This window comes from Palaemon carinicauda, chromosome 17 (genome assembly GCF_036898095.1).
Source record: "Palaemon carinicauda isolate YSFRI2023 chromosome 17, ASM3689809v2, whole genome shotgun sequence".
Classification (NCBI taxonomy): Eukaryota; Metazoa; Arthropoda; class Malacostraca; order Decapoda; family Palaemonidae; genus Palaemon; species Palaemon carinicauda.
In genome coordinates, this window is record NC_090741.1 from 53,212,961 (window position 1) to 53,239,370 (window position 26,410).

Here is a 26,410-nt window from a genome sequence, read left to right on the forward strand (position 1 = left end):
TCTACCTTTTATGCTGAGGGATGCGGAATAGGAGAACTAAACTTATATCACTAGTTTTGCCAAGAGCATCTTGTGCTCCCAGGTGGCCACCCAACCAAGTAGCGATCAGACACAATATTGGATAATTTTGATGATAAGATGAAAAGCAGTGTTTTCAACATGGCAAGGTGGTTGACTGGTGAAGTTGCAAACGTGACTACAAAGAGTGACCCCCCCATTTCCTAATTTATGAACATACTGATAAATATAGCGACCATTCACTTGAAAGCACTACACTGTTTCAGCTTACCTGAAGTTTTCATTTATGCTAATAATTTTAATCTGATCATACAACATACTTTCCAGAGATGAACTGTGCGGCCTACACCCTCCTCACCAGCTTTCTAGCAAAAAATTGTTCCCTGGCATGTGACACAGAGAGAACATAGAAGATCACCCATAAACAATTCCTATATTTAACAGCGAATAAGACTGTAAACAAAGCCAGAGGAACAGACTGGCTTGAATCCAGAAACCAATTGGAACATAAATATCTCACAATAATATTCATGTCTCCTTCAGTGTGAGACTCATAACAGTAATAAAAGCATGATTGTTAACGCTTATCCAATAAAATTTACCCGACTTTTGTAAATCTGTGTTGAGCTTGTGGACGAGCTTGCAAGCAAAAAAAAATTGTAATTTCTTCCAGAACATGAAGCAGCTGATCATCTTTAGCTGACACATCAACAATATTAAACAGTTCAGAGAATTCTATGACATGAAACATCATTCACGCATGAAAAACGAGGTTGCCTAGATTCACAAATGAAAAACGACGTTGCCTAAGAGTGCTTGCTTTAGCGATAGGAGGGATATAAGGCTCCAAACTACCAACTTGGTCTTCTGCCTCGCAATTTAGATGTCTAAGAGAGTGAACAGGAATGCGGGAATGAAAAGGTCTAGCAGCAGAGGGATCTCAGGTAAATAGGAAAGTTGAGATCTTTGAGAGGCTCTCAACTCTGTAAGACACAATGAACATTCAGAATCATGATTGAAACACTATGATCACTAGACTTTACTATGTAAGTCAGGTTAAGGTAGGCAACTGGGCCGGTAAGTCAAGCTTACTGCCACAAATAAAGTCGCTGGGCTTCTGAGATAAAACAAAAAAGGTTAAATAAGCTAAAAGCTTTCGAGACTCATTATTAACCAAACTTAGTTGGTTGAGAGAGCATTTGGCATAACACATCATCTTCAATTCTTCAATAAACAACTAAGCTAGATTTCTCTGGATTTCCTCTTGAACTACAGTAACAATTTGTTTCATTAGAAATTGAACTTGTAACATACCTTCCCCGAGGGGAACAGTGAGCTACCATAATCCTAACAAGGGTCATATAAACACAGTGCTATCCAGCAAGGAAGACTCAAACCTCAATAAAGTCTTATCACAATTTTGAAGGGGATACGTCTAAATATCACCGTCGTGACAGAAAAATGTTATTTTCATTAGTAAAATAAATTTTTGAATATACTTACCCGATAATCATGTAGCTGTCAACTCCATTGCCCGACAGAATTCTACGGGAGGGATACGCCAGCTATCACTATACTAGAAGGGGGTGTACTCACAAGCGCCACCTGTGGCCAGGTACTACAGTACTTGTTGTTGTCGCCACCTCACTTTTTCCTCGGTCCACTGGTTCTCTATGGGGAGGAAGGGTGGGTCAATTAAATCATGATTATCGGGTAAGTATATTCAAAAATTTATTTTACTAATGAAAATAACATTTTTCAATATTAAACTTACCCGATAATCATGTAGCTGATTCACACCCAGGGGGGTGGGTGAAAAACCAGTGTACAAGACTAAAGGATAGCTAAGTATCCCGTATTTCATATAATCAGTTATCCACAATAACAATGAAATAATAAGTACCTGGTAAGGAAGTCGACTTGAACCGTTACTCTGCCTTTAATAAGATCGTCTTCCTTACTGAGCGCAGCGTTCCTCTTGGAAGGCTGAATCAACTCAAAGGTGCTAAAGTATCAAGGGCTGCAACCCATACTAAAGGACCTCATCACAACCTTTAACCTCGGCGCTTCTCAAGAAAGAATTGACCACCCGCCAAATCAACAAGGATGTGGAAGGCTTCTTAGCCGACCGTACAACCCATAAAAAGTATTCAAGAGAAAGGTTAAAAGGTTATGGGATTATGGGAATGTAGTGGCTGAGCCCTCGCCTACTACTGCATTCGTTGCTACGAATGGTCCCAGGGTGTAGCAGTACTCGTAAAGAGACTGGACATCTTTGAGATAGAATGATGCGAACACTGACTTGCTTCTCCAATAGGTTGCATCCATAACACTCTGCAGAGAATGGCTCTGTTTGAAGGCCACAGAAGTAGCCACAGCTCCCACTTCATGTGTCCTTACCTTCAGCAAAGCAAGGTCTTCTTCCTTCAGATGAGAATGTGTTTCTCTAATCAGAAGCCTGAATACTGTAGTAAGAAACTGAGTTCTTAGAACTTGGAAAAGAAGGTTTCTTGATAGCACACTATAAGGCTTCTGATAGTCCTCGAAAAGGTTAAGACCTTTTTAGAAAGTACCTAAGAGCTCTAACTGGGCAAAGTACTCTCTCCAGTTCATTCCCCACCAAGTTGGACAGGCTTGGGATCTCGAACGACTTAGGCCAAGGACGTGAAGGAAGTTCGTTTAGCAAAAACCGAGCTGCAAGGAACATGTAGCCGTTTCAGATGTGAAAACAATGATCCTGCTGAAGGCGTGGATCTCACTTACTCTTTTAGCTGTTGTCAAGCACACGAGGAAAAGAGTTTTTAACGTGAGGTCCTAAAAAGAGGCTGATTGGAGAGGTTCAAATCTTGATGACATAAGGAACCTTAGGACCACGTCTAGATTCCAGCCTGGAGTGGACAACCGACGTTCCTTTGAGGTCTCAAAAGACCTAGGGAGGTCCTGTAGATCTTTGTTGGTGGAAAGATCCAAGCCTCTGTGGCGGAAAACCGCTGCCAACATACTTCTGTAACCCTTGATCGTAGGAGCTGAAAGGGATCTTACTTTCCTTAGATATAACAGGAAGTCAGCAATCTGGGTTACAGTGGTACTGGTTGAGGAAACTGCATTGGTCTTGTACCAGCTACGGAAGACTTCCCCTTGAGACTGATAGATTCCGAGAGTGGATGTTCTCCTTGCTTTGGCAATCGCTCTGGCTGCCTCCTTCGAAAAAGTCCCTAGCTCTTGAGAGTCTTTCGAAAGTCTGAAGGCAGTCAGACGAAGAGCGTGGAGGATTGGGTGTACCTTCTTTACGTGAGGTAGACGTAGAAGGTTCACTCCTAGAGGAAGAGTCCTGGGAATGTTGACCAGCCATTGCAGTACCTCTAAGAACCATTCTCTCGCGGGCCAGAGCGGAGCCAACCAACGTCAGCCGTGTCCCTTGCGAGAGGAGAACTTCTGAAGTACCCTGTTGACAATCTTGAACGGCGGGAATGCATACAGGTCGAGATGGAACCAATCCAGCAGAAAAGCATCCACGTGAACTGCTGCTGGGTCTGGAATCGGAGAACAATACAACAGGAGTCTCTAGGTTATCGAAGTAGCGAACAGATCTATGGTTGGCTGACCCCAAAGGGCCCAAAGTCTGCTGCAAACATTCTTGTGAAGGGTCCACTCTGTGGGGATGATCTGACCCTTGCGGCTGAGGTGATCTGCCATGACATTCATACCGCCCTGAATGAACCTCGTTACCAGCGTGAGCTTTCGATCTTTAGACCAGATGAGGAGGTCCCTTGCGATCTAGAACAACTTCCACGAAAGAGTCCCCCCCTGCTTGAAGATGTAAGCCAGGGCTGTGGTGTTGTCAGAGTCCACCTCCACCACTTTGTTAAGCTGGAGGGACTTGAAGTTTATCAAGGCCAGAATAACCGCCAACAACTCCTTGCAATTGATGTGAAGTGTCCTTTGCTCCTGATTCCATGTTCCCGAGCATTCTTATCCGTCCAAAGTCGCACCCCAGCCCGTGTCAGATGCGTCCGAGAGGAGACAGCGGGCGGGTTTCTGAACAGCCAAAGGTAGACTTCCTTGAGAAGAAAGCTGTTCTTACACCACGCGAGAAGACCTTCTCTCTTCGGAAACAGGAACTGAGACCGTCTCTAGCGTCATGTCCTTTATCCAGGGAGCAGCTAGATGATACTGAAGGGGGGGGAGGTGGAGTCTCCCTAACACGATGAACAGGGCCAGCGATGAAAGTGTCCCTGTTAGACTCATCCACTACCTGACTGAGCATCGGTTCCTTCTCAGCATGCTCTGGATGCATTCTAGGGCTTGGAAGATCCTTGGGGCCGACGGAAAAGCCCGAAAAGCTCGACTCTGAAGATCCATACCCAGGGAGACAATGGTCTGGGATGGGACGAGCTAAGACTCCTCAAAATTGACCAGGAGGCCCAGTTCCTTGGTCAGATCCATAGTCCATTTGAGAATCTCCAGACAGCGACGACTTGTGGGAGCTCTTAAAAGCCAGTCGTCTGACGGAGCCGGACACAAGATCATGGTACTGCTGCACAGTCTGTGAACTGTCAACCATGGGGAAGCGAGGAAGTACAGTGACAACCCGAAGCTGTCTAGACTGTCTGGGTCGTACAGACAACTCCTTATCGGGTTGCTAAGGTTGCCGTACTGCGTCACAACAAGTCACTCCTGCTGGTTGTTGAACGTCTTCCCAGTGACACACTGACTCCGTAAACAAAAAATCCTCTAACAAGGACTAAGTTTGGACTGCATGTCTTGCAACACAGCTCAAGGACTATGGGAGCAGGTGTGGTAACAGACGGGATTAGCGACTGAAGTGGGACCATTACCTTCCCTGGAAGCATGTTATGCTTAAATAAAAGTCCATAGGAGGCTACGCAGCTAAAGGCTCCTCTCCAAATGACAGAGTCCTCAAGGGAATATCAGAAGGAGGGAGAAAAGCACTTTCTCATCTACAGGGACCATATCCGAGAAAAGCTAAGTTCTCTCAGTGAGGGTTACACTGTGCAAACGCAGCAGACTAGAAGGCAACGATAAGAAACTGCTTGACAGTCTAGTGAGTTGGCAACAACCAAAGATGTGTGACTGAGAAGCATGCGGTAAGGTATGCAGAGCCTGTTGTATGCAGAGCATGCTGTAAGCAGAGCATGCTGTATGCAGAGCATGCTGTATGTAGAACATGCTGTAAGGTAAGCAGAGCGTGTTGCATGGCGTGTAACATTTCTCAGAAATTCCATGACCAGTGCTAGAGTGCGTAATATCGCATACCGTCCATTGAAAGTGCACGTGCCGAGGGAATTGATTTAGACTGTTTTGTTGATGAATTTGATAGCCGGCATGATAATCGTAGAATTAAGCTACACTAAATGTACTATAATCTACTTCACCTCCGGAAAGGGAAACTCGCCCTGTTGGCAACACTGCATTACTACATGCATGCTTGCAAGGGGTTTAATATCAACATAATATTACCTTACATTCATAACTCATGATTTTTGCCATATTTTGCGATTTGTTAAAAAATATATTGCAAGGAATACAAATATATTTTTAAATAAGTAATACAAATAACCTCCATTATCATAATGTTTGAAAATGGAGGTAAGGTATGCTGAACAGCAGAGTCAGAACGAGCTGGAACAACCATAGTTGTGGTTTCCTCTTCAAGACTCTGTTGAGGGAACACCTGAGGCTCAGTCTGCAAAGGCTGATCAAAAGAAGTAGCAGAAGGTAGGCGCATGGGTGGAGGAGGCTGACTCCTGGCAAGAGTGGCTGAACTCAAGGGTTGCGCTTGCTGAGTGGTTGGCGGAAGCGCAGTAGCAAGTTCCTGAGGAACGAGTTGAGGTACCTGCGGTGTGAGCTGAGAGCGATGAGGTAGTGGCTGCGCAGAACGCAGTAAATGTCTCGCAAGTTGAGGCTCCTGAGGCGCAAGGCTAAGGTGTTGAGGTGCTTGCCTTGAGGAGGGTTGAGCTCGCTGCAGCGAGAGCTGAGGAGACTGACTCATGGATGGGAGAGGTTGTTGTACCTCAAGCGAGTGTTGCCTCACTGGTGGAACAGCAAGTGGAAGCGGAGGAAGAGAGGTATAAGCCTCCTGTTCCCATTGCTGAGGTGCCTTAAGGAAGGCGGAGGGAGCTGCACACCACTGGGATCAGTAAACTCATAACGTGGCTCAACATCGTACGCCTGGCAGGCGGTACTGCGGTCAGGCGGAGCGAGCGCAGGCGGAGCGAGCGCAGGCGGAGGGAGCGCAGGCGGAGCGAGCGCAGGCGGAGCGAGCGCAGGCGGAGGCGCAACCTTCTCAGCCCGACACTCACGCATCAAGACCGAAAGTTGTGACTGCATGGACTGCAGTAGAGTCAACTTGGGGTCGGCAGACACTAAAGTCTGCTGAGGTAAAGCCTTAACAGCAGAGATCTGTTGCGGCAGAACCTTACTCCTCTTAGGCGGAGTGCATTCAACTGATGACTGCGGCGAGTCAGAGCTTTGAACTCTAACTTCGTACGTCTGGCAAAGGTCTGGACTTTACGTTTAAGAGGTCTTGAGACCTGAGACCAGCGTTTTCTCCCCTAAATTTCTTCTGCAGACGAGCAAAATAAGGGCTCAATCGTCTGCGGGTGGGAGTGACGGTCTCTGTAAGACACGCCCGCAACCACCGAGGATACTTCTGTGCGCCGATCAAGGCCTGCCGAACCCTTTTGCCCTTCGACATTGCTTCTCCCCTGGGCTTGGGAGCTTGCAAGAGGTCCCGGACTGGGAGGACGACTGGCGCGCACAGAAGTACCCTCACGCACAACACTGACACACTTTGCGCTAATCACTTATCACTTTGATTTTCTGTTTGCACTTATTTCACTGAACTCGAAACTTTAAGTGGTTTGTACCTGAAACACGCAATTCTATCCTTTCTCAAAAGTTAGTAATTGCGAAAACAGAATTACAATGTAACAGAAAAATCTAATGAAAGATAAATAATTCAGTGGCTGGAAAGAGACTAAACACTAGATCACTCTAGAAACGTTTACCTTCTTCCCCTAAAGAGACTAGGGAGAAGAGCAAAAACGATAACAACGTTACTCGCTTGAATGAAACGTTTATCCTCCTCTTTCTCCCTCCGTCTCTATCTCTCTCTCTCTCTCTCTCTCTCTCTTGACTTAGAACCTGAGAGAAGAGCCCAATCATATATATCGTTAAAACATATTATTGTTAAAGGAAAAAACTGAAATATTTCCCAAAAGAAAAGTTCCTTTATTAGAATTAAAACCATTAAGTTAAGAAAGAATGAACAAAACGCTAGACACGGTTACTCTTACTGCAACGTGACACCGTGAAAATTCTTTCTCTATCGTAACGATAGAGCGCAAGTTGAACGTTCTGAACGTCAACAACTGCAGAGACAAAACAAAACGTTAGTTCAACTTTGAAAACAGTACGAGACTATCAAAGAAATTCTTTCAAAGACATTAAAATAGCATAATATGTTAACAGGTAAAACCGAAATGACGGGCTCAATGTTAATTAACTTCGGTACCAAGAAAAGACCGCCTACTATTAGGAAAGGTCGAATATAAACAAATATAAAAATTAATATTAATAAGTTTATAATAAAAGTAAGTTAATCGAAGAGGCCTATAAAAGGCGGAGAGAAATAAAAAAAATCTATAACAAAACTAAGAAAGAGAGTCTATACTCTCTTAGACACCAACACTTCCGTCTAAGGGAAGGGTCGGCCATTTAAAGGTGAAAGAGAGTTCATACTCTCTTCGTCACCATAAAAATTAATTCCAAACGCTAGCTAAGCTAACAAAGAAGTTTCCAGTATAGCGAATAGCTGCAAATTTAGAGAAATACTTCACCAAACCGTGAACAATACTCCAAAATCATAAGCGTATCCAAGAACGTCTAGCCGGAAGCACGACAGAGGAAAAAGTGAGGTGGCGACAACAACAAGTACTGTAGTACCTGGCCACAGGTGGCGCTTGTGAGTACACCCCCTTCTAGTATAGTGATAGCTGGCGTATCCCTCCCGTAGAATTCTGTCGGGCAACGGAGTTGACAGCTACATGATTATCGGGTAAGTTTAATATTGAAAACCTAAATTTCTAAGAATTGCAAGATCTTCTTATCATCTTACTCAGGGCACGTACGTACTGAAAGAAAATAGGAAAAGCTTGGTTAAATTTTGGTGGTAAACATCTATAAACCCAGCTTCCGGAGAATGAACTTAGCTTCCGGAGAAGAGGCAATGTGAACATCAGGGAAAGATTCAAAGACATAATATGCGTACTGTCATAACTATGTCCATAAACAATATAATACCTAAGAGCAAAAGAATGAGAATATGGATAAAAAGTATACATCTGTAATAACAACGCGAAAACCTTCCTCATATTTGCAAGGTATACGGTCGGATACTGGTTTCCTGCCTAATAGCTGATCTTGCTGTAAATGAGTAAAACTGTCAGATAAGGATGAGAAAATACAAGGTAGCAGCCTAATCCATTAAGGCCTACTGAGACATGGGAGATCACATTTCCGGCTTCACAACTCTCTCGGGAATGAATACAAATGTGTATCTTCACGAGTTTAAGCGAAAAATTTCTCATTGTTTGGAACTTAAAACTTAGCGACAGCGAATGGGGGTAAGCCTAACACGACTACATAGCTGAATGCTGAAACAGTAAACAATTACTAAAAATATCTATTAATATATATATATATATATATATATATATATATATATATATATATATACATATATATATATATATATATATATATATATATATATATATATATATATACATATATATATATATATATATATATATATATATATATATATATATATATATATATATACATATATATATATATATATATATATATATATATATATATATATATATATATATGTATATATATATATACACACACAAACACACATGCATATCTATCTATTTATATATACAATAACATAAGCACAGACAGACATACTGTATATATATCTGTGCAATTTTTAAGCCTTGTTTGTTGAAATTTTATGCTTACTGTTGAATAGTTTGACTATTGCTCAATCCTAAATTCAAAATTCCAAAGGGTGTTTGTGGTACTGTGCCAAAGGACAAGAATGTGGCAAGGCACGTGGATATTGTTGACACCGGCGAGCGCGCAAGAGTGCAGCATCAGCGAGTTGCGGCATACGTTTTTTTTTTTTTTTTTTTTTTTTTTTGCAGTCGGCTTTGTCCGAACACAAAGTGATGTGTACGAGTATTCAAGTGGGCCATTGTTAGTTGTAATTACATTTGGTGCATCATCACTTTTATATCAGCCATCCAATGTTCTCCAGTGAAAGTCAGGTAGAGAGTTAGAGCTTCCTTTTAAAAGATCAATACATGACATAGTACCTGTCTGGATATGGAAGTGAGTAGCCTGTATTTAGAACCACCAATGTCTTCATTTTCTATTAGTGATGCTAGCAGATTGCCCTTTGAGTTTGCTAAAACATTTCCCCATAATGGATGTCTACTGTCATATTACCCATAAAAAAATGGTTGAGGGAGTTGGTTTAACACTTCAGCCACATCATCACAGGAAATACTGTCATTAAGATGCAAATAAAGTAAACTAAAGGTATATTTCATATTTATATCTATATGTAATGCCACTGCTTGTAGAGTAATACATAGATCTAAATATTTTTGGGGAATGTTGAACAAACATTCTTGACTTCTTCCCTGTGGATTACATGATGTTTGGTAATTGATGTAATCTTCAGGGCATGGAGTGAAAACGTTTAGCATTATTCCTTGTAGACGTGCAACTATAGGTGGATGGTCGTGAATTACGAGTGAAAACGTTTAGCATTGTTCCTCGTAGACGTGCAACTATAGGTGAATGGTCGTGAATCAGGAGTTAAAACATCTAACACCGTTCCTTGTAGACGTGCAACTATAGGTGAATGGTCATGAATTAGGAGTGAAAACATCTAGCATTGTTCCTTGTAGACGTGCAACTATAGGTGAATGGTCATGAATTAGGAGTGAAAACATCAAGCACCGTTCCTTGTAGACGTGCAATTATAGGTGAATGGTCGTGAATTAGGAGTGAAAACATCTAGCACTGTTCCTTGCAGACGTGCAACTACAGGTGAATGGTCGTGGATTAGGAGTTCAGCGCTTCATATTTGACCCTCAGACCTTCACAGTTTCACTGCAAGATTCAAGAGAAAATAATAAGATTCCTTTTAGGAAGATTCCTTCAATGTAGTCTTCCTATCAGAGTTTTTGGTATTGATGTTAAGTCTTTGATACTCTCTTTGTAAAAGTAGGTCTTGCTAAGTTTGGTTTGATATTTTTCTTAGCAACCTTCTTATCTAATCATTTATATATTCATATTTCTTGCAGATTAATACTCTTTACTCTCAGATAACATATCATACATATTAGCAATAGGTATTTTTTACATTTCTCGTCGAAGGGGAGAGGGATGGGGGTCTCACTCTTTTTTTTTCTAAATATGGAGAGCTATGTGGAATTTGTATGTTCCTAATGACAGGTTCATCCAATAACTCTGTAGCAGAAGATTCTTCCCCTAAATCTGATGTTGCCTGAGATGACAATCCTTGGGTTGTTCTTCAGAGGTGTGGAAGATTCAGAGGAAGGGGGAGGTGCCTCTTTGATGAGATGAACTGATTCTAAATAATGAGGCATAGTTATTATCCTTAACCCTTTTACCCCCAGGCTCTTTGGAAATTTCTAACCCTTAACCCCCCAAGGGTTATTTTTTCCCCAGTACATTTTGCAGTATATTTTTTTTAAATTGCTCTTACAGCCTTAATTTTTGTCATAGAGAAGTCAGGTTGGTCTCATTCTCTTGGAAAATGCCTGAATTTTCTCAAAAAATTATAAAAAATATGAAAAAAAAAAAATTTTATAGCATTTTTTTTGCAAGGACGTACCGGTACGTCCATGGGGGTAAAGAGATGAGTTTTGTGAAACGTACCAGTACGTCCTTTGGGGGTAAAAGGGTTAAAACATAATCTAGAAAAAAAGCTTTCCATTACCTGGTCTTGCAATTCTTACCGGATGTCCAGCATCCTTAGATTTTAAGGCTCTGACGTAACGTTTTGCTTTAGCTTGGAAGTCGCTTATTATACCCCACACTGATATGCACTGATTCCAACTTCTGAAAAGCTGCTTTTTCTATTTGATATTGAGGACATTTCTTACAGGTTGGCTTGTGATCTTGGCTACATTTAGTGCCTAACCACAGCAGTGGTCTCCTCAGTAAACTGCTCAAACTCTCAGTCCCGGGATGGGATCGATCTGCCACCATGCTAATGCTAGGCAAACATATTACCACTGTACTAGACAGTTTAATCTTTACTAAACTTTAAAAGCTAAAGAAAGATTTTATTCCTTAGAACACAAGGGAAAGCACAGAGATACCACGCGGGAACCACGTGGGACACACGAATCGGGGACACAAAGGGTCGCACAGAGAATGGAGAGCGACGGGACGGTATCACGACGCGACCAGAGAACTTACTGAGGAGCGAGACCCAAGCTAACACAGACCTGGCTCGGGACTAGCCTCAGGGCACGTTTTCCTTACGGCTGAGTTAGTCCCCACAGAAAACGGAAGTAGGGTAGACTACACAAAACTCTGGTCGGTTGAGAGGAGATTCCAGGTACCTCCTAAGAAAGTAGTTCGAGGTAAGTCTCTGTGTTGGAACAAAGAAAGATTTTATTCCTTATCATGTAATACTTGAAGAAAAGAAAGTAGAACCAAGTTCAAGGAACTCTAGATCAGTTTCTTATTAAACAGCTTATCGAACAACAACGGCCAGAATCAGCTGCCGATGACGACGATCCACAACCAACTATGTCCACTACGGAAACGAACAAATTGAATGTCAATATTGGTAGATTTAAAATAACTGTATTTGTTATCTAACCTTAGAAAATCATTTTATCTTATAATGTTTTAGAGCAAACTAAATTCACAAATAGAGTCCATGATGCTCTATTAACATGGTATATTGCTTTACTTAACTTTACTTTACTTTGATGGCTGCTTTTCCGGTCCCATACAGCAGGGAAACCCCACTCTCAACAGGACCCCCACTGTCGATTTACCTTGTTCGTTCAGAGTATTTAACGTTTCATATCCCGTATTGTTCATTTACTATTAAATCGTCACTGTCAAAGGACTCATGAAATAAGAGTCTTCAGTTTCCTCTTGAAAGCCTTAATGTCTTCAAACATTCGAATGTTTCGTGGGAGCTTATTATATAGTCTTGGGGCCGCATATTTAAAGGCTCTGGAACCTAAAGTAGACATAAATCTAGGTTCCTTCACTGGCATCCCACCTCCAACAGAGTGTAGGCATCAGCAATATGAATACCAGTGGAGGTTCATAGAAATAAACCAAATTTTAAAAACAAAATTTCTTATTTCTATACTCACCTGATGTTTATATATATGGCCAACCCCACTATCTCGTGATATCAAGAGGATAGGGATAATTTTGACTTCTAAACTCTGAGAGAGAGAGAGAGAGAGAGAGAGAGAGAGAGAGAGAGAGAGAGAGAGAGAGAGAGAGAGAGAGAGACCCTTACCACTTACTGCTAGAATGTTTCATTCCTTTACAGAGCTGGCCCGAAAATATTAATAGAAAGAAAATATGATATATATTAAATCTAAGCGATAAAAAAAAAATATGCATTAAATCTAGGGAATGAATAAATAAACTAAGATAAAAATCTATAAATAGAAATTTTCAGAAACATTATTAAAATACAGTTTTGATACAGTAATTTCTATGGCTATATCAAAGCGTTTCTTTGCTGTATTTCTTAATATTACAGGACCAGTACTTAAATTTTCAAATCTTTTATTTAAGGTTTTTAATTTTCTTCAAAAGGCATGTTTTTTGTTAATTAGTGGGGGGTAGTGTATCTGACCGCCAAGCGACCGAGTGTTTCATTGGTCGGGCATTAGTCCGAGGCATATATTTATCAGCTGTTTGTGTAACGCAGTTTACAAAGATCTTGTTTCCTTATGATCTAGTGAATAATTAAAGGAAGGCACTTTAAAGGGTTGAAAGTGCCACTAGCCGGGAGTAAACTAGCGACTCTGTGGCGCCACAAAGCCACAGCATCGTGTGACGGGGATGTGGTCTCCCATAGGTTTCCATTGTTTTCAAAGCCACGCTACGCTTGTGGCGGGGATGAGTGACAGAGAGCCACAGTCGCTTGCCACAGTCGCTAGTTTGCGCGGCAAGACTTGAAAACAATGGAAACCTATGGGAGACCACATCCCCGCCACACGATGCTGTGGCTTTGTGGCGCCACAGAGTCGCTAGTGTGCTCCCGGCCTAAAGGGTTTAAAGTGCCACTAATGAATGGAAGAGGCAAGTGGCAGTCAGTGACACTGCCCTATCAAGAAGGACAATGCCCTAGAGACTGACTAATACATATGATCAGCGCCCTCTGTCGTCCAAGAAATGGTCACATTCCTTTAAAGGCTTAAAGGCCGCTCATGAATGGCAGAGGTAAGGGACAGTGTCATTGCCCTAGAGACTGACCATATATACATATGATCAGTGCCCAAGACCCCTTTCCATCCACACTAGAACCAAGGAGGGCCAGGCAATGGCTGGATGACTCAACATACAGACCTATAGGTCATCAAACCCCCATCCTTAGCTTACAAGGATGGTGAGGTTTCTGGGACCAAAGGAACTAACAAGTTTGAGGGGGACTCAAACCCAAGTCTGGCGATCGCCAGTCAGGGACGTTACCGCATGGGCTACCACAACTTGAACTCATCCTCGTCACCTTTATTTGTATCATAACGTTGAGTAGAAGGAGCTGGCGTATGTTCTAACATGGTTATCAATATAGGGAAAGGGTCACTGATATAAAGGTCGTTTAGAATGTTCCATTCAAACCTATCGACAATATTGTTGGAACAAAGAGCTAAATCTATTGAGGAATATGTTCCATGAATATTTAAATAAGTACTACTGTAGTATCTCCCATGTTTAATAATGGTCAATATTTGTTCGACCTTGGAACAACTTGTGTCGCCAGTAGACACAATTAATTTCCCATAGCAGATTGTGGGCACTAAAGTTACTTAATTAATAAGAAATCTTCTTACTGATCTCGGGATTCTTTCGTTAAATTTTGTAAATTATAGTTGCAAGAGGTTTTGATTGTATATATCATAAATATTAAAGGAGTTATTCAAATATTCTTGAGCTCTCGATAATTGAAATTCTGATTTTAAACATATTTGCATCACAAGATACATTATTAGGAATATAGATCACAGTTCATAATCCATCAACAGATGGGATTGAGCAAGATGCTAGAGGGTAATTTCTTATAGAAGGAATAATGGTATTGTTATAGTATGCTCTCTCCTCAAGGGTAAAGATCAAGCTAATTTGTCAATATTTTCATTTCCCTTGTAAAGAGAAGTCTAATTGGAAAGGGACCTCTGGTAGTGGTATCACTCGCCCCAGTTTTAATACCGACACCCTTTGGGGGTGAGCGAGCTGGATATATTCCTGGCATTCCATGCAACTTTTTTCGCTGATATATTTAGCAGTATTTATACCTTTGAAATGGTGCTTTAAGGAGCATTTCACTGGGCGACACAGGTTCCTCGCCCAGAAATAGATTTTTCCTTCGTCAAAATCCCTTAATTACTCATTTCTGATGTTACGGGCAATAGCCTCTTCTTTAAGAAACGTTACAACCCTTTAGAATTGAGCGTCTATGTGTTCATGAACACCCGGAACGCATTGAGTGAATTCCCTTCATTTTTCAAGGGAAAAATGATTTTGGTCCAGGAGTATTTTGGATTGCGATCTTGCTCCTGAAACAGATTAAACACGTATACCGAGGCACTTCTTTGTGAGCATATGCATCTTTTCTCCATCAAAAAGCAAAACAACACACATCTATGACAGCTTAACTTAAACCCAAAGCAAGCTGCTCCCCATCACAGAAATGTAAAGCCCCAAGAGGTTGTGGCTGTAAGAGAATGGGTTCTCTGCTTCAATTAAAATACCTACAACAGAGGTCAATTTAGGGGCATATAACAACTTAGAATTAGAGTACTTGTGCTTTTGACTAAAGGATAGAAGTTCGCACTAACTGCGATATCTTAGAATTAAATGGTGTTTGTGCTTTTGACTATAGTTCACACTAACTGCGATATCAGGACTTACTATCAAAATTACAAAAGCCTTTTCTACTTCACTCTTGGAAGCCTAATCTAGTTTAAAAGATATGAAGAGCCAGAAAATATAATCGAACCAAGACCAATTTTTCATTAAATCCAAATTTTCATTAAATATCACAAATTTTAAGTAATTTGTATTTTTCCTAACAGTACTTACCTCGAACTACTTTCTTAGGAGTATCTGGGATTCTCCTCCCAACCGACCATAATTTTGTGTAGTTTCCCCTATCTCCGTTTTCTATAGTGGGTCCCTCCGTGGCGGATGGATACTCGCCCACTAATTATCTACAGTCTACACTACCTACCCGTAAGGCTTAAGAGCTAAAAGGCTTCTTCTAGATAAAGGCTTTTCAGAGTTAAGATACTTCCAGATAAAGGCTTTTCAGAGTTAAGATACTTCCAGATAAAGGCTTTTCTATCCTAAGATACTTCCAGATAAAGGCTTTTCCAAACTAAGATACTTCCAGATAAAAGCTTTTCTAAACTAAGATACTTCCGGATAAAGGCTTTTCAGAGCTAAGATACTTCCAGATAAAGGCTTTCCAGAGTTAAGATACTTCCAGATAAAGACTTTTCCAAACTAAGATACTTCCAGATAAAGGCTTTTCCAAACTAAGATACTTCCAGATAAAGGCTTTTCCAAACTAAGATACTTCCGGATAAAGGCTTTTCCAAACTAAGATACTTCCAGATAAAGGCTTTTCCAAACTAAGATACTTCCGGATAAAGGCTTTTCCAAACTAAGATACTTCCAGATAAAGGCTTTTCCAAACTAAGATACTTCCGGATAAAGGCTTTTCCAAACTAAGATACTTCCAGATAAAGGCTTTTCCAAACTAAGATACTTCCGGATAAAGGCTTTTCCAAACTAAGATACTTCCGGATAAAGGCTTTTCCAAACTAAGATACTTCCGGATAAAGGCTTTTCCAAACTAAGATACTTCCGGATAAATGCTTTTCCAAACTAAGATACTTCCAGATAAAAGCTTTTCTAAACTAAGATACTTCCGGATAAAAGCTTTTCAGAGCTAAGATACTTCCAGATAAAGGCTTTCCAGAGTTAAGATACTTCCAGATAAAGACTTTTCCAAACTAAGATACTTCCAGATAAAGGCTTTTCCAAACTAAGATACTTCCAGATAAAGGCTTTTCCAAACTAAGATACTTCTAGATAAAGGCTTTTCCAAACTAAGATACTTCCAGATAAAGGCTTTTCCAAACTAAGACACTTCCGGATAAAGACTTTTCCAAACTAAGATACTTCCAGATAAAGGCTTTTCTATATTAAGGTACTTCCAGATAAAGGCTTTTCCAACCTAAGATACTTCCAGATAAAGGCTTTACCAAACTAAGATACTTCCAGATAAAGGCTTTTCCAAACTAAGATACTTCCAGATAAAGGCTTTTCTATACTAAGATACTTCCAGATAAAGGCTTTTCTATACTAAGATACATCCAGATAAAGGCTTTTCTATACTAAGATACTTCCAGATAAAGGCTTTTCCAAACTAAGATACTTCTAGATAAAGGCTTTTCTATACTAGGATACTTCCAGATAAAGGCTTTACCAAACTAAGATACTTCCAGATAAAGGCTTTTCCAAACTAAGATACTTCCAGATAAAGGCTTTTCTATACTAAGATATTTCCAGATAAAGGCTTTTCTATACTAAGATACTTCCAGATAAAGGCTTTACCAAACTAAGATACTTCCAGATAAAGGCTTTTCCAAACTAAGATACTTCCAGATAAAGGCTTTTCCAAACTAAGATACTTCCAGATAAAGGCTTTTCAGAGCCAAGATACAGATAAATACTTTTAAGAACTAAGAAACTTCTAGATAAAGGCTTTTCAGAGCTAAGATACTTCCAGATAAAGGCTTTTCAGAGCTAAGATACTTCCAAATAAAGGCTTTTCCAAACTAAGATACTTCCAGATAAAGGCTTTTCAGAGCTACGATACTTCCAGATAAAGGCTTTTCAGAGCTACGATACTTCCATATAAAGGCTTTTCAGAGCTACGATACTTCCAGATAAATGCTTTTTATAGCTAAGATACTTCTAAATAAAGGCTTTTCAGAGCTACGATACTTCCAGATAAAGGCTTTTCAGAACTAAGATACTTTCAGATAAAGGCTTTTTCAAAATAAGATACTTCCAGGTAAAGGCTTTTCAGAGCTAAGATACTTCCAGATAAAGGCTTTCCAGAGCCAAGATACATCCAGATAAAGGCTTTTCAGAGCTACGATACATCCAGATAAAGGCTTTTCAGAGCTACGATACTTCTAGATAAAGGAATTTCTGTTTACTAAATTATATAGCCATCATAATAAGGCTGCAAAGCTAAGCAGTATCAAGGAATACAGTAATTTCTAATGTCTTTTGAAAATCAAAAGATTTGATTCTTCTCCTGATTCTAAGTTAAAATATTGTATTATAACACATCCTAATCCTTTAATAAATAGATTTCTGGAAAAAAACTTGAAACTATGGTTATTTACTAGCATGAGCACACGCAGTAATAAAACTTTATATAAATAAGGGCAAAGTTGAAATTTTAAGCTTTACAGACATTTTCTGTTTTAACCTAGTCATATTCCTGGCAACAGACAACTTAATATGGTATTATGAAACAAATTGGAATCATAATTTGTACTACAGCCAACGAAGATAACAGAGGATTAATTAAATTAATTTGTAAAACAGGGTTGCAATGTAGCTGAAAATTAAATTATAAAAGTCAATTTTCAAGGTAACACAAACCTGCAGTGGCAAAATATACAGTTGACCTACTAAAATCTCATTAACCCTTTTACCCCCAATGGACGTGCTGGTACGTTTCACAAAACTCATCCCTTTACCCCCATGGACGTACTGGTAAGTTTCACAAAACTCATCCCTTTACCCCCATGGACGTACTGGTAAGTTTCACAAAACTCATCCCTTTACCCCCATGGACGTACTGGTAAGTTTCACAAAACTCATCCCTTTACCCCCATGGACGTACTGGTACGTTTCACAAAACTCATCCCTTTACCCCCAAAGGACGTACTGGTACGTTTCACAAAACTCATCCCTTTACCCCCATGGACCTACTGGTACGTTTCACAAAACTCATCCCTTTACCCCCAAAGGACGTACTGGTACGTTTCACAAAACTCATCCCTTTACCCCCATGGACGTACTGGTACGTTTCACAAAACTCATCCCTTTACCCCCAAAGGACGTACTGGTACGTTTCACAAAACTCATCCCTTTACCCCCATGGACGTACTGGTACGTTTCACAAAACTCATCCCTTTACCCCCATGGACGTACTGGTACGTTTCACAAAACTCATCCCTTTACCCCCAAAGGACGTACTGGTACGTTTCACAAAACTCATCCCTTTACCCCCATGGACGTACTGGTACGTTTCACAAAACTTATCCCTTTACCCCCAAAGGACGTACTGGTACGTTTCACAAAACTCATCCCTTTACCCCATGGACGTACTGGTACGTTTCACAAAACTCATCCCTTTACCCCCATGGACGTACTGGCACGTTTCACAAAACTCATCCCTTTACCCCCAAAGGACGTACTGGTACGTTTCACAAAACTCCTCCCTTTACCCCCATGGACGTACTGGTACGTTTCACAAAACTCATCCCTTTACCCCCAAAGGACGTACTGGTACGTTTCACAAAACTCATCCCTTTACCCCATGGACGTACTGGTACGTTTCACAAGACTCATCCCTTTACCCCCATGGACGTACCGGTACGTCCTTGCAAAAAACTGCTATTTAAAATTTTTTTTGCCTATTTTTGATAATTTTTTGAGAAACTTCGGGCATTTTCCAAGAGAATGAGACCAACCTGACCTCTCTATGACAAAAATTAAGGCAGTTAGAGCAATTTAAAAAAATATACTGCAAAATGTGCTTGAAAAAAAGTAACCCCTGGGGGTTAAGGGTTGGAAATTTCCAAATACCCTGGGGGTAAAAGGGTTAACATAAGAATAAGGGACATTGCTTTCTCAAGACTAAACACTCTGGTTTATCACCTTGCTTTTGAAAAACAAGATTCTACAGTTATCCGTGACAGATGAACTAAGGACAAACTAGGTTACATAAATCTTACGATAAAACTTTCAATATTTGATATTACTTTGGTAGAATAAATTAATGAAATTTCTCTATATATATGTGAAAATACAAATGTATTTTCTATAAACACACAATACTGTCACTGCTATCACAGCATTTGAATTTTACAAGCTAACTATTTGGGTCTGAATATTCGGAAGATTAAAGAAAGACCCATCTCTTCGTACACCAAAATCTTCCAAGTGCCTTACAAAGTTCAATCAATCTTTTCTATTGGCATGCAATTTAGCATGCAATCATCTGCTCAAGTACCAAAGACAACTGTAGTTTCATGTAATCTATTATTTTGTAATTATAAACAATGCCTTAGTTCATATAATTTCTGCATACTTAATACAACAAGTAGCAAAGACAACTGTAGTTTCATGTACTCTATTATTTTGTAATTATAAACAATCCTTAGTTAATATAATTTCTGCATACTTAATACAACTTTGGCTTGGTAGACTATTGTTCTATTAACGTAGCTGTGTGTCTGAAAGAGTAGCTTACGCACATTAACATCACAAAACATTCCTTTACATCTATCATGCAACTGTCTAGTTCTACGAGTGGTACGTGCATGCTATCTACTGACACTAGACATGCTAAGCTTTATAAGCAGTGGCTCAGGGAAAGATGTTTACCTTAAGACCATCATTGCAACCTGGGCGTTTCTGGGGAACCCGAAGAACAAAAGAAGGATACAATCAGAAGTGTTATCTATAGAATTTGCTTAATATTATGCATGTCAAGAAGCTATAGCTACAAAATTCTTTCCAGTTAAGATCTGGAGGAAGGTTAATGTCCACAAAGTTTTAAGTTCACCTTCTTCTGCCATGAGGATATGTTAATTGCATTTGCATAGTCAGCAAACTATAGAGTAGAAGAGAAACTAGTTTTGGGTTAACAAAGCATTATTTTCTAAAACTGGGTTAACACAGCATTATTTTAAAGTCCCTCTTAATGATCAAAGAAACCATCCTGAAAAAAAAAAGACTGCTACTCTTTGCATTGATTTCAACTTCTAGGAAATACAAAAGATGAATCATGACAGGCAAATAAGGAAAACATACCATGAAAAAAAAGTAGAGAAAAAACAATAAATAAACTAATTCAACACCAAAGGACTTGTGTCCATTAAAATTCAAATATATCCTACTTTAAGAACAACTTTCATTTATCAAAGTTCCTTATTTGTTAATGCCTTATATTTTGACTATTATCCACCCATTTACAGAACTGTTAACATGTTTTCTTTAAACTATAGTCCATTTCTTTTAGCGAGTCATATTTGCATCGACTCGCAGCAGTGCCCTTTTAGCTCGGAAAAGTTTCCTGATCGCTGATTGGTTGGACAAGATAATTCTAACCAATCAGCGACCAGGAAACTTTTCCGAGCTAAAAGGGCACCGTTGCTAGTCGGTGCAAATATGACTCGCTAAAAGAAATGGACTATAGTAAGTCTATATTTAGCAAAATGGTAATGTTATAATGTTGACCAAGCTTGTAAGAAAAACTTGCTTGAGGATTTACTCGAAACAGAATATTTTGCTTAACACCGTGACCATTCATTCACATCATTAGGCATTTAACTCTTCCTCTTTTCTTCCTTAATGCCCGTTCTTCCTCATTAAATTACCTTTGCATTGTTTGGTATATCTATTAAACAAAACCTCATCTTTCTACTTTCACCAAGTTTAATCGTAGCATCGTCCACATGAAAGAGAGCTCCATATCGTCACCCTCATAAACTAACTGGTCATTTTCTCCACTTGTTGGGAAATAAAAAAAACCTTCTCATTTCCTAATTCTTTATATCATTGTTTTGAGCTTCAATTAACAAATTCTAATTCACAAATTCTTCTGTTAAGAATTTGTGAATTGAAGCTCAACACAATGATATAAAGAAATAGGAAATGAGTTTTTTTTTGATTTCCCAACAAGTGAAGAAAATGACTTAGGCAGTTAGTTTATGAGGGTGACGATATTCAGAGTAATTTCGTCTCATTTGACTCGCATAAACTGGATGAATAGCCAACATCACCTCTTGATCGCACAGATTTCAAAATACTCGTAGCAATAACACACAAATAAATATATAAATGAAAGTTCTCGACTCAACGTTTCCAACTTATGGAATCACTAAATTTTTAGAGATACATTCAATGGAATCTAAGATAAAACCTTTGGGACAGACATATAATAATTGAAGATTTCATCCCAGTGGACTTGTTACATCAACCAGAAACAAACATTACTGTTTGAAGTTTCCCACAATCATACAAGTCTGGCTATAAAAGGCCTATTAATCTCCTGATACCATGCCCCTTTTTCACACCGACCTTTGACCTATAAAATTCACTACTTAAATAAGACAAGATCTTTAAGAAATCTTCAAAATCTCTTAAAACCATCCCCTTTTTTCACACCAACCTTTGACCTATAAAATTCAATACTTAAATAAGACAAGACCTTCAAGTAATCTTCATAGCGCCACTAAAAATTCTCTTAACAACTCATTCTATGAACTGAGAGAATTTCTTAATTTCTTTCCCACTGCTTTTCTTCAACTATGAGAGTACCTCACTAAATTTCACCTAAAACTATTGATAAACCAATAAAGAGATAATAACAAAACATCTGTTCATAATAAAGGTCTTTAGGTGTTACCACGAAAGCACTGGAAACTGATAAGAACCTCATAAGCATGGATACTTATAGGTGAAAGCTTCGACCATAAAATCTGGGGTCACCCCTTAGGCCTTTTTTCCAAATAAATTTACAAATTACCTCCTGTTTCACAAATGGAGCTATATGTTTCACATAAAGATTCACAGAGACGAGAATTTGCCTCGCTATAAAATATTATCGGTAGTTCTATCGTGCCCGGCGTAATCATACTGACACTTCTAGGAATATACCTTCATTTCACAACATGAAAGAATTAACTGAAGTGTTTCATTCACTATAGATGTCATGCCATTAATGATAGTTTATAAATGCATACATAAGCATTAGTTATAAAGCAATGTTATGTTATTAAACAGAAACCTCATATTTATAAATTCAGGGCATATTTCCATAGCCAAGTTAAGCGCTATTTACAAGATGAAAAACACTCATACCGATAATTTCTATTTCTCGAGGAAAAATTAATTATTTGGCGAAATCCCAACTTGATATAAAATGTCACTGACAAAAGTCTCACTTTCTTTATAAGACTAAGATGCTGTACTTTATTTACTATCTATCAATCGAACATTGTTTATCAAATACCGACATCAAAATTTATATTCTGCTGATTATTGACAATTATAGAAGTTTTATTCCAGCTGTTACCAAGTTGTGGAATGATCTTCCTAATCGGGTAGTTGAATCATTAGAACTTCAAAAGTTCAAAGTTGGAGCAGATGCTTTATGCTGACCAGGCTGACACGAGTCTTTTTATAGTTTATATATGACATATCTGTTTTTGACGTTGTTAATAGTTTATATAGGACATATCTGTTTTGACGCTGTTACTGTTTTTAGAATGATATATTGTTAATTTATTCTTATCATTTATTCATTTCCTTATCTCCTTTCCTCACTGGGCTATTTTTCCCTGTTGGAGCTCTTGGGCTTATAGCATCTTGCTTTTCTAACAAGGGTTGTAGCTTGGCTAGTAATAATAATAATAATAATAAATGAAAAACTACTCATTAATCGGTTACACAAAAACATACGGGGTGGAATATAAATCAACATCTTAAGCCTATAAAACTCTCTCCAAAGTCAGGGGTCGACTCGTACGCCATATGGTGAATGCTAAACCTTACCATTCACTGGTAAACAAATGAAACTCAATATACACTATTTGTCATCTCAAATGCCAATTATTTCATACTGAAACTAATGTTTGATTAACCCTTTTGTTTACTTTAATCCATTTAAATGACAAATTTATAAATACATCTTAAAATTAATATGCAAGAATTACATAAACTCATTATTCTAAATGCAGTTTATTGAAAATGGTCAGGGTTTGGAAAATTAACTGGAACTAAAGTGTCAAGGTATGATTTGCGCATCAAATAGGTAATCCGTCACATATCAAAACTTTCCTTATCACAACTTGCTCGTAACTTCACATTTCTATGTATGCGGAATGTTTGCCCCGAGTCGTTAAAGTACGAATGACGGATCAAGGGTGGATCAATAATCGGATTCTCTCGATGGGAACACAAAAATACATTTGCTTAGCTAAGAAATATAGCCAGATATTAAACTTAACCCTTTTACCCCCAAAAGGACGTACTGGTACGTTTCACAAAACTCATCCCTTTACCCCCATGGATGTACCAGTACGTCCTTGCAAAAAACTGCTATTTACATTTTTTTTTTTTGCGTATTTTTGATAATCTTTTGAGAAACTTCAGGCAATTTCCAAGAGAATGATAACAACCTGACCTCTCTATGACAAATATTAAGGCAGTTAGAGCAATTTAAAAAAAATATATTGCAAAATGTGCTTGAAAAAAAAAACCCTTGAGGTTAAGGGTTGGAAAGTTCCAAATAGCCTGGGGTTAAAAAAGGGTTAAGCTTTGAAAATCTCGATGAGAATGATGTATTCTGATTGCATTCTTTGATTGAGAGAATACTGTTTTATGTATTCAGAATGCGTCTGTAATTCTTTTAATTTAATGATTTTAGTAAATTGTTAAGCAAAACTTTAAATGACATTTATCTAGGTCAAGGTCTCATGAAGAATATAGGCCTATACAATTGGGAACCTCTTTTCAAGCTGATAATAAAACATTAATTTAATCTTTAAGATATATAAAAATTTCACTTTAATAACACTGGCTATTTCTATACTCACCTGATGTTTATATTGCTTCTTTCTGTAGGCTCGGTTACATCGATGTTTACCCCTAAAACTAAAATGAAATATGGTTTCCTTTCCTTCAAATAAGTTTAGATATCTAGTAAAGTAAGAAATTATCCAGCAGTTAATGGAAATAATAAACCAATGGCTTGGATATGCCATATTGCCTTTATCTTGTCTCAAAAGTCAAAACTACTTCCTACTCTCTTCCACAAGCCAGTGAGGAGGATGGTGAGCATATATATTAACATCAAGGAAGTATAGAAATAAAAAAAATATTAATAAACATATGTTTATTTCTATAAACCTCCCAGGATGTTTATATTGCTGACTCCTACACTTTGATAGACACGGGTCACCTTTGAGGAAAGACACGTGGCTAGGTACTTCGACACTTGAGACGTTGGGTAAGTGGAGCGATTGATTAACATCGAATTTGCTTATCAACGGGATTAAAGTGAGGAGTACCTTTGCTAAATTTATGTATATGAAGCAAAACGTCATCGTAACTGAAACTACGTATGCCATAGCTTCTTCTCAAAGCATGACTCTTTACGTCATCGTAACTGAAACTACGTATGCCACAGCTTCTTCTCAAAGCATGAATCTTTACGTCATCGTAACTGAAACTACGTACGCCATAGCTACTTCTCAAAGCATGACTCTTTATAATCTAATTCCAACATGAAACTTTTGTAGATGTGAAGTAATAATGATTTTTACCAAGTGCGATACTGTATATGTGTTTTATAGTTTACGAACAATATCATCAACCTTTCGTTCTGTATCTTACAAATCCACAGGTTTATCTTCTAAGTATTCCATAAGTTTGAAACGATTATTATTATATCTTTACATTGTACAACACTTTACACTTGAAAATGCCAGCATATACTGGAAATTAATTATGCTATTCTTAAAGACACACAAGCCTAAAAGTATCATTTAGTCATAATAGTAGAGTAAAAACACTTATGAATAGAATTTCTAGACAAAATACGGTTCCGTGAATGAAAACTAATTTTACCGATGATTTCAATTTACTAGGCACAATAAATCTGGGAATTTGAGAAGGGTGGTTACTAGATGCACGATACAAAAACACAATGGCAATGGAACCACCATGCAATATATAGGACAACCTACACACACACAATATATATAAAACGTGAGAGACCTACCTGAAATTCATCATACCCCATGGTGCTGCACTCTTCGCAGATCAAGTGGCAGCACTGGACTTTGATTGACGACTCATAACCCCGCGACTCTTGGATTATTTGCATACGGCTCATTTTGAAAGTAACCACTGATATCTATAATGGAAAAAATATAAATTAATCTTATTTGAGGATAAACTGTTCCAGTAATTTCAAAGTTAGCGAGAGACTTAAATTTCTCTGGAAAAAATTTAGAATTCTGTTGAAGATGTTCATAAAACAGTTATGAAGAAGATTTCTGCTCAAGTTTCTGTGAAAATCAACTTAAGACAATAAATCCTCTTACGATGTAAAAGCAGTCTAATTCACCGCCTCTCATCATTTATTATTTAATTGTCCACGCGATGCGACATATGATTAAATTATACACTGATAAACAACTTGTACTTTATACTTTATGTTTGAAGGCCACTCATGGATGGCACAGGCAAGGGACAGTGACACTGCCCTATCAAGCAGGACAATGCCACAGAGACTGATCATATATACATATGATCAGCACCTAAGCCCCTCTCCACCCAAGCTAGGACCAAGGAAGGTCAGGCAATGGCTGCTGAACAAGGGACAGTGACACTGCCCTATCAAGCAGGACAATGCCACAGAGACTGATCATATATACATATGATCAGCACCCAAGCCCCCTCTCCACCCAAGTTAGGACCAAGGAAGGTCAGGCAATGACTGCTGATGACTCAGCAGAGAGACCTAATTGGATGTTGACCCGTGCAAAGAAAAATCATGAAATGATAATGACTGACATGGTACCACTGGCTGTATGGAGGCAAATCATCTCCCCTCTATCATTCATTATGGTTAGACAGATAAGAAAGACCACAAGAACTGCATTCAAGTTTTATATAAGAACACGAACATCATAGTGCCTGAAAACTTTGTGAAGAGATGGGTAAA

At 38.8% G+C, this 26,410-nt stretch overlaps 1 protein-coding gene across 3 annotated transcripts in view; it reads right to left on the reverse strand.

The window, feature by feature from the left end:
• The window catches only part of LOC137656751 (bridge-like lipid transfer protein family member 3B), a 153,150-nt gene that overhangs the window by 27,109 nt on the left and 99,631 nt on the right, over positions 1-26,410 (reverse strand). For 2 of the 3 annotated variants that reach the window (XM_068391006.1, XM_068391004.1), the window contains 2 exons: positions 25,463-25,597; positions 20,059-20,088 (listed from right to left, as the gene is read on the reverse strand). In XM_068391006.1, coding sequence (XP_068247107.1) covers positions 20,059-20,088; positions 25,463-25,597 — 165 coding nt within the window. The remainder of the gene's footprint in view (positions 1-20,058; positions 20,089-25,462; positions 25,598-26,410) is intronic. The other variant, XM_068391005.1, reaches the window with a different exon arrangement.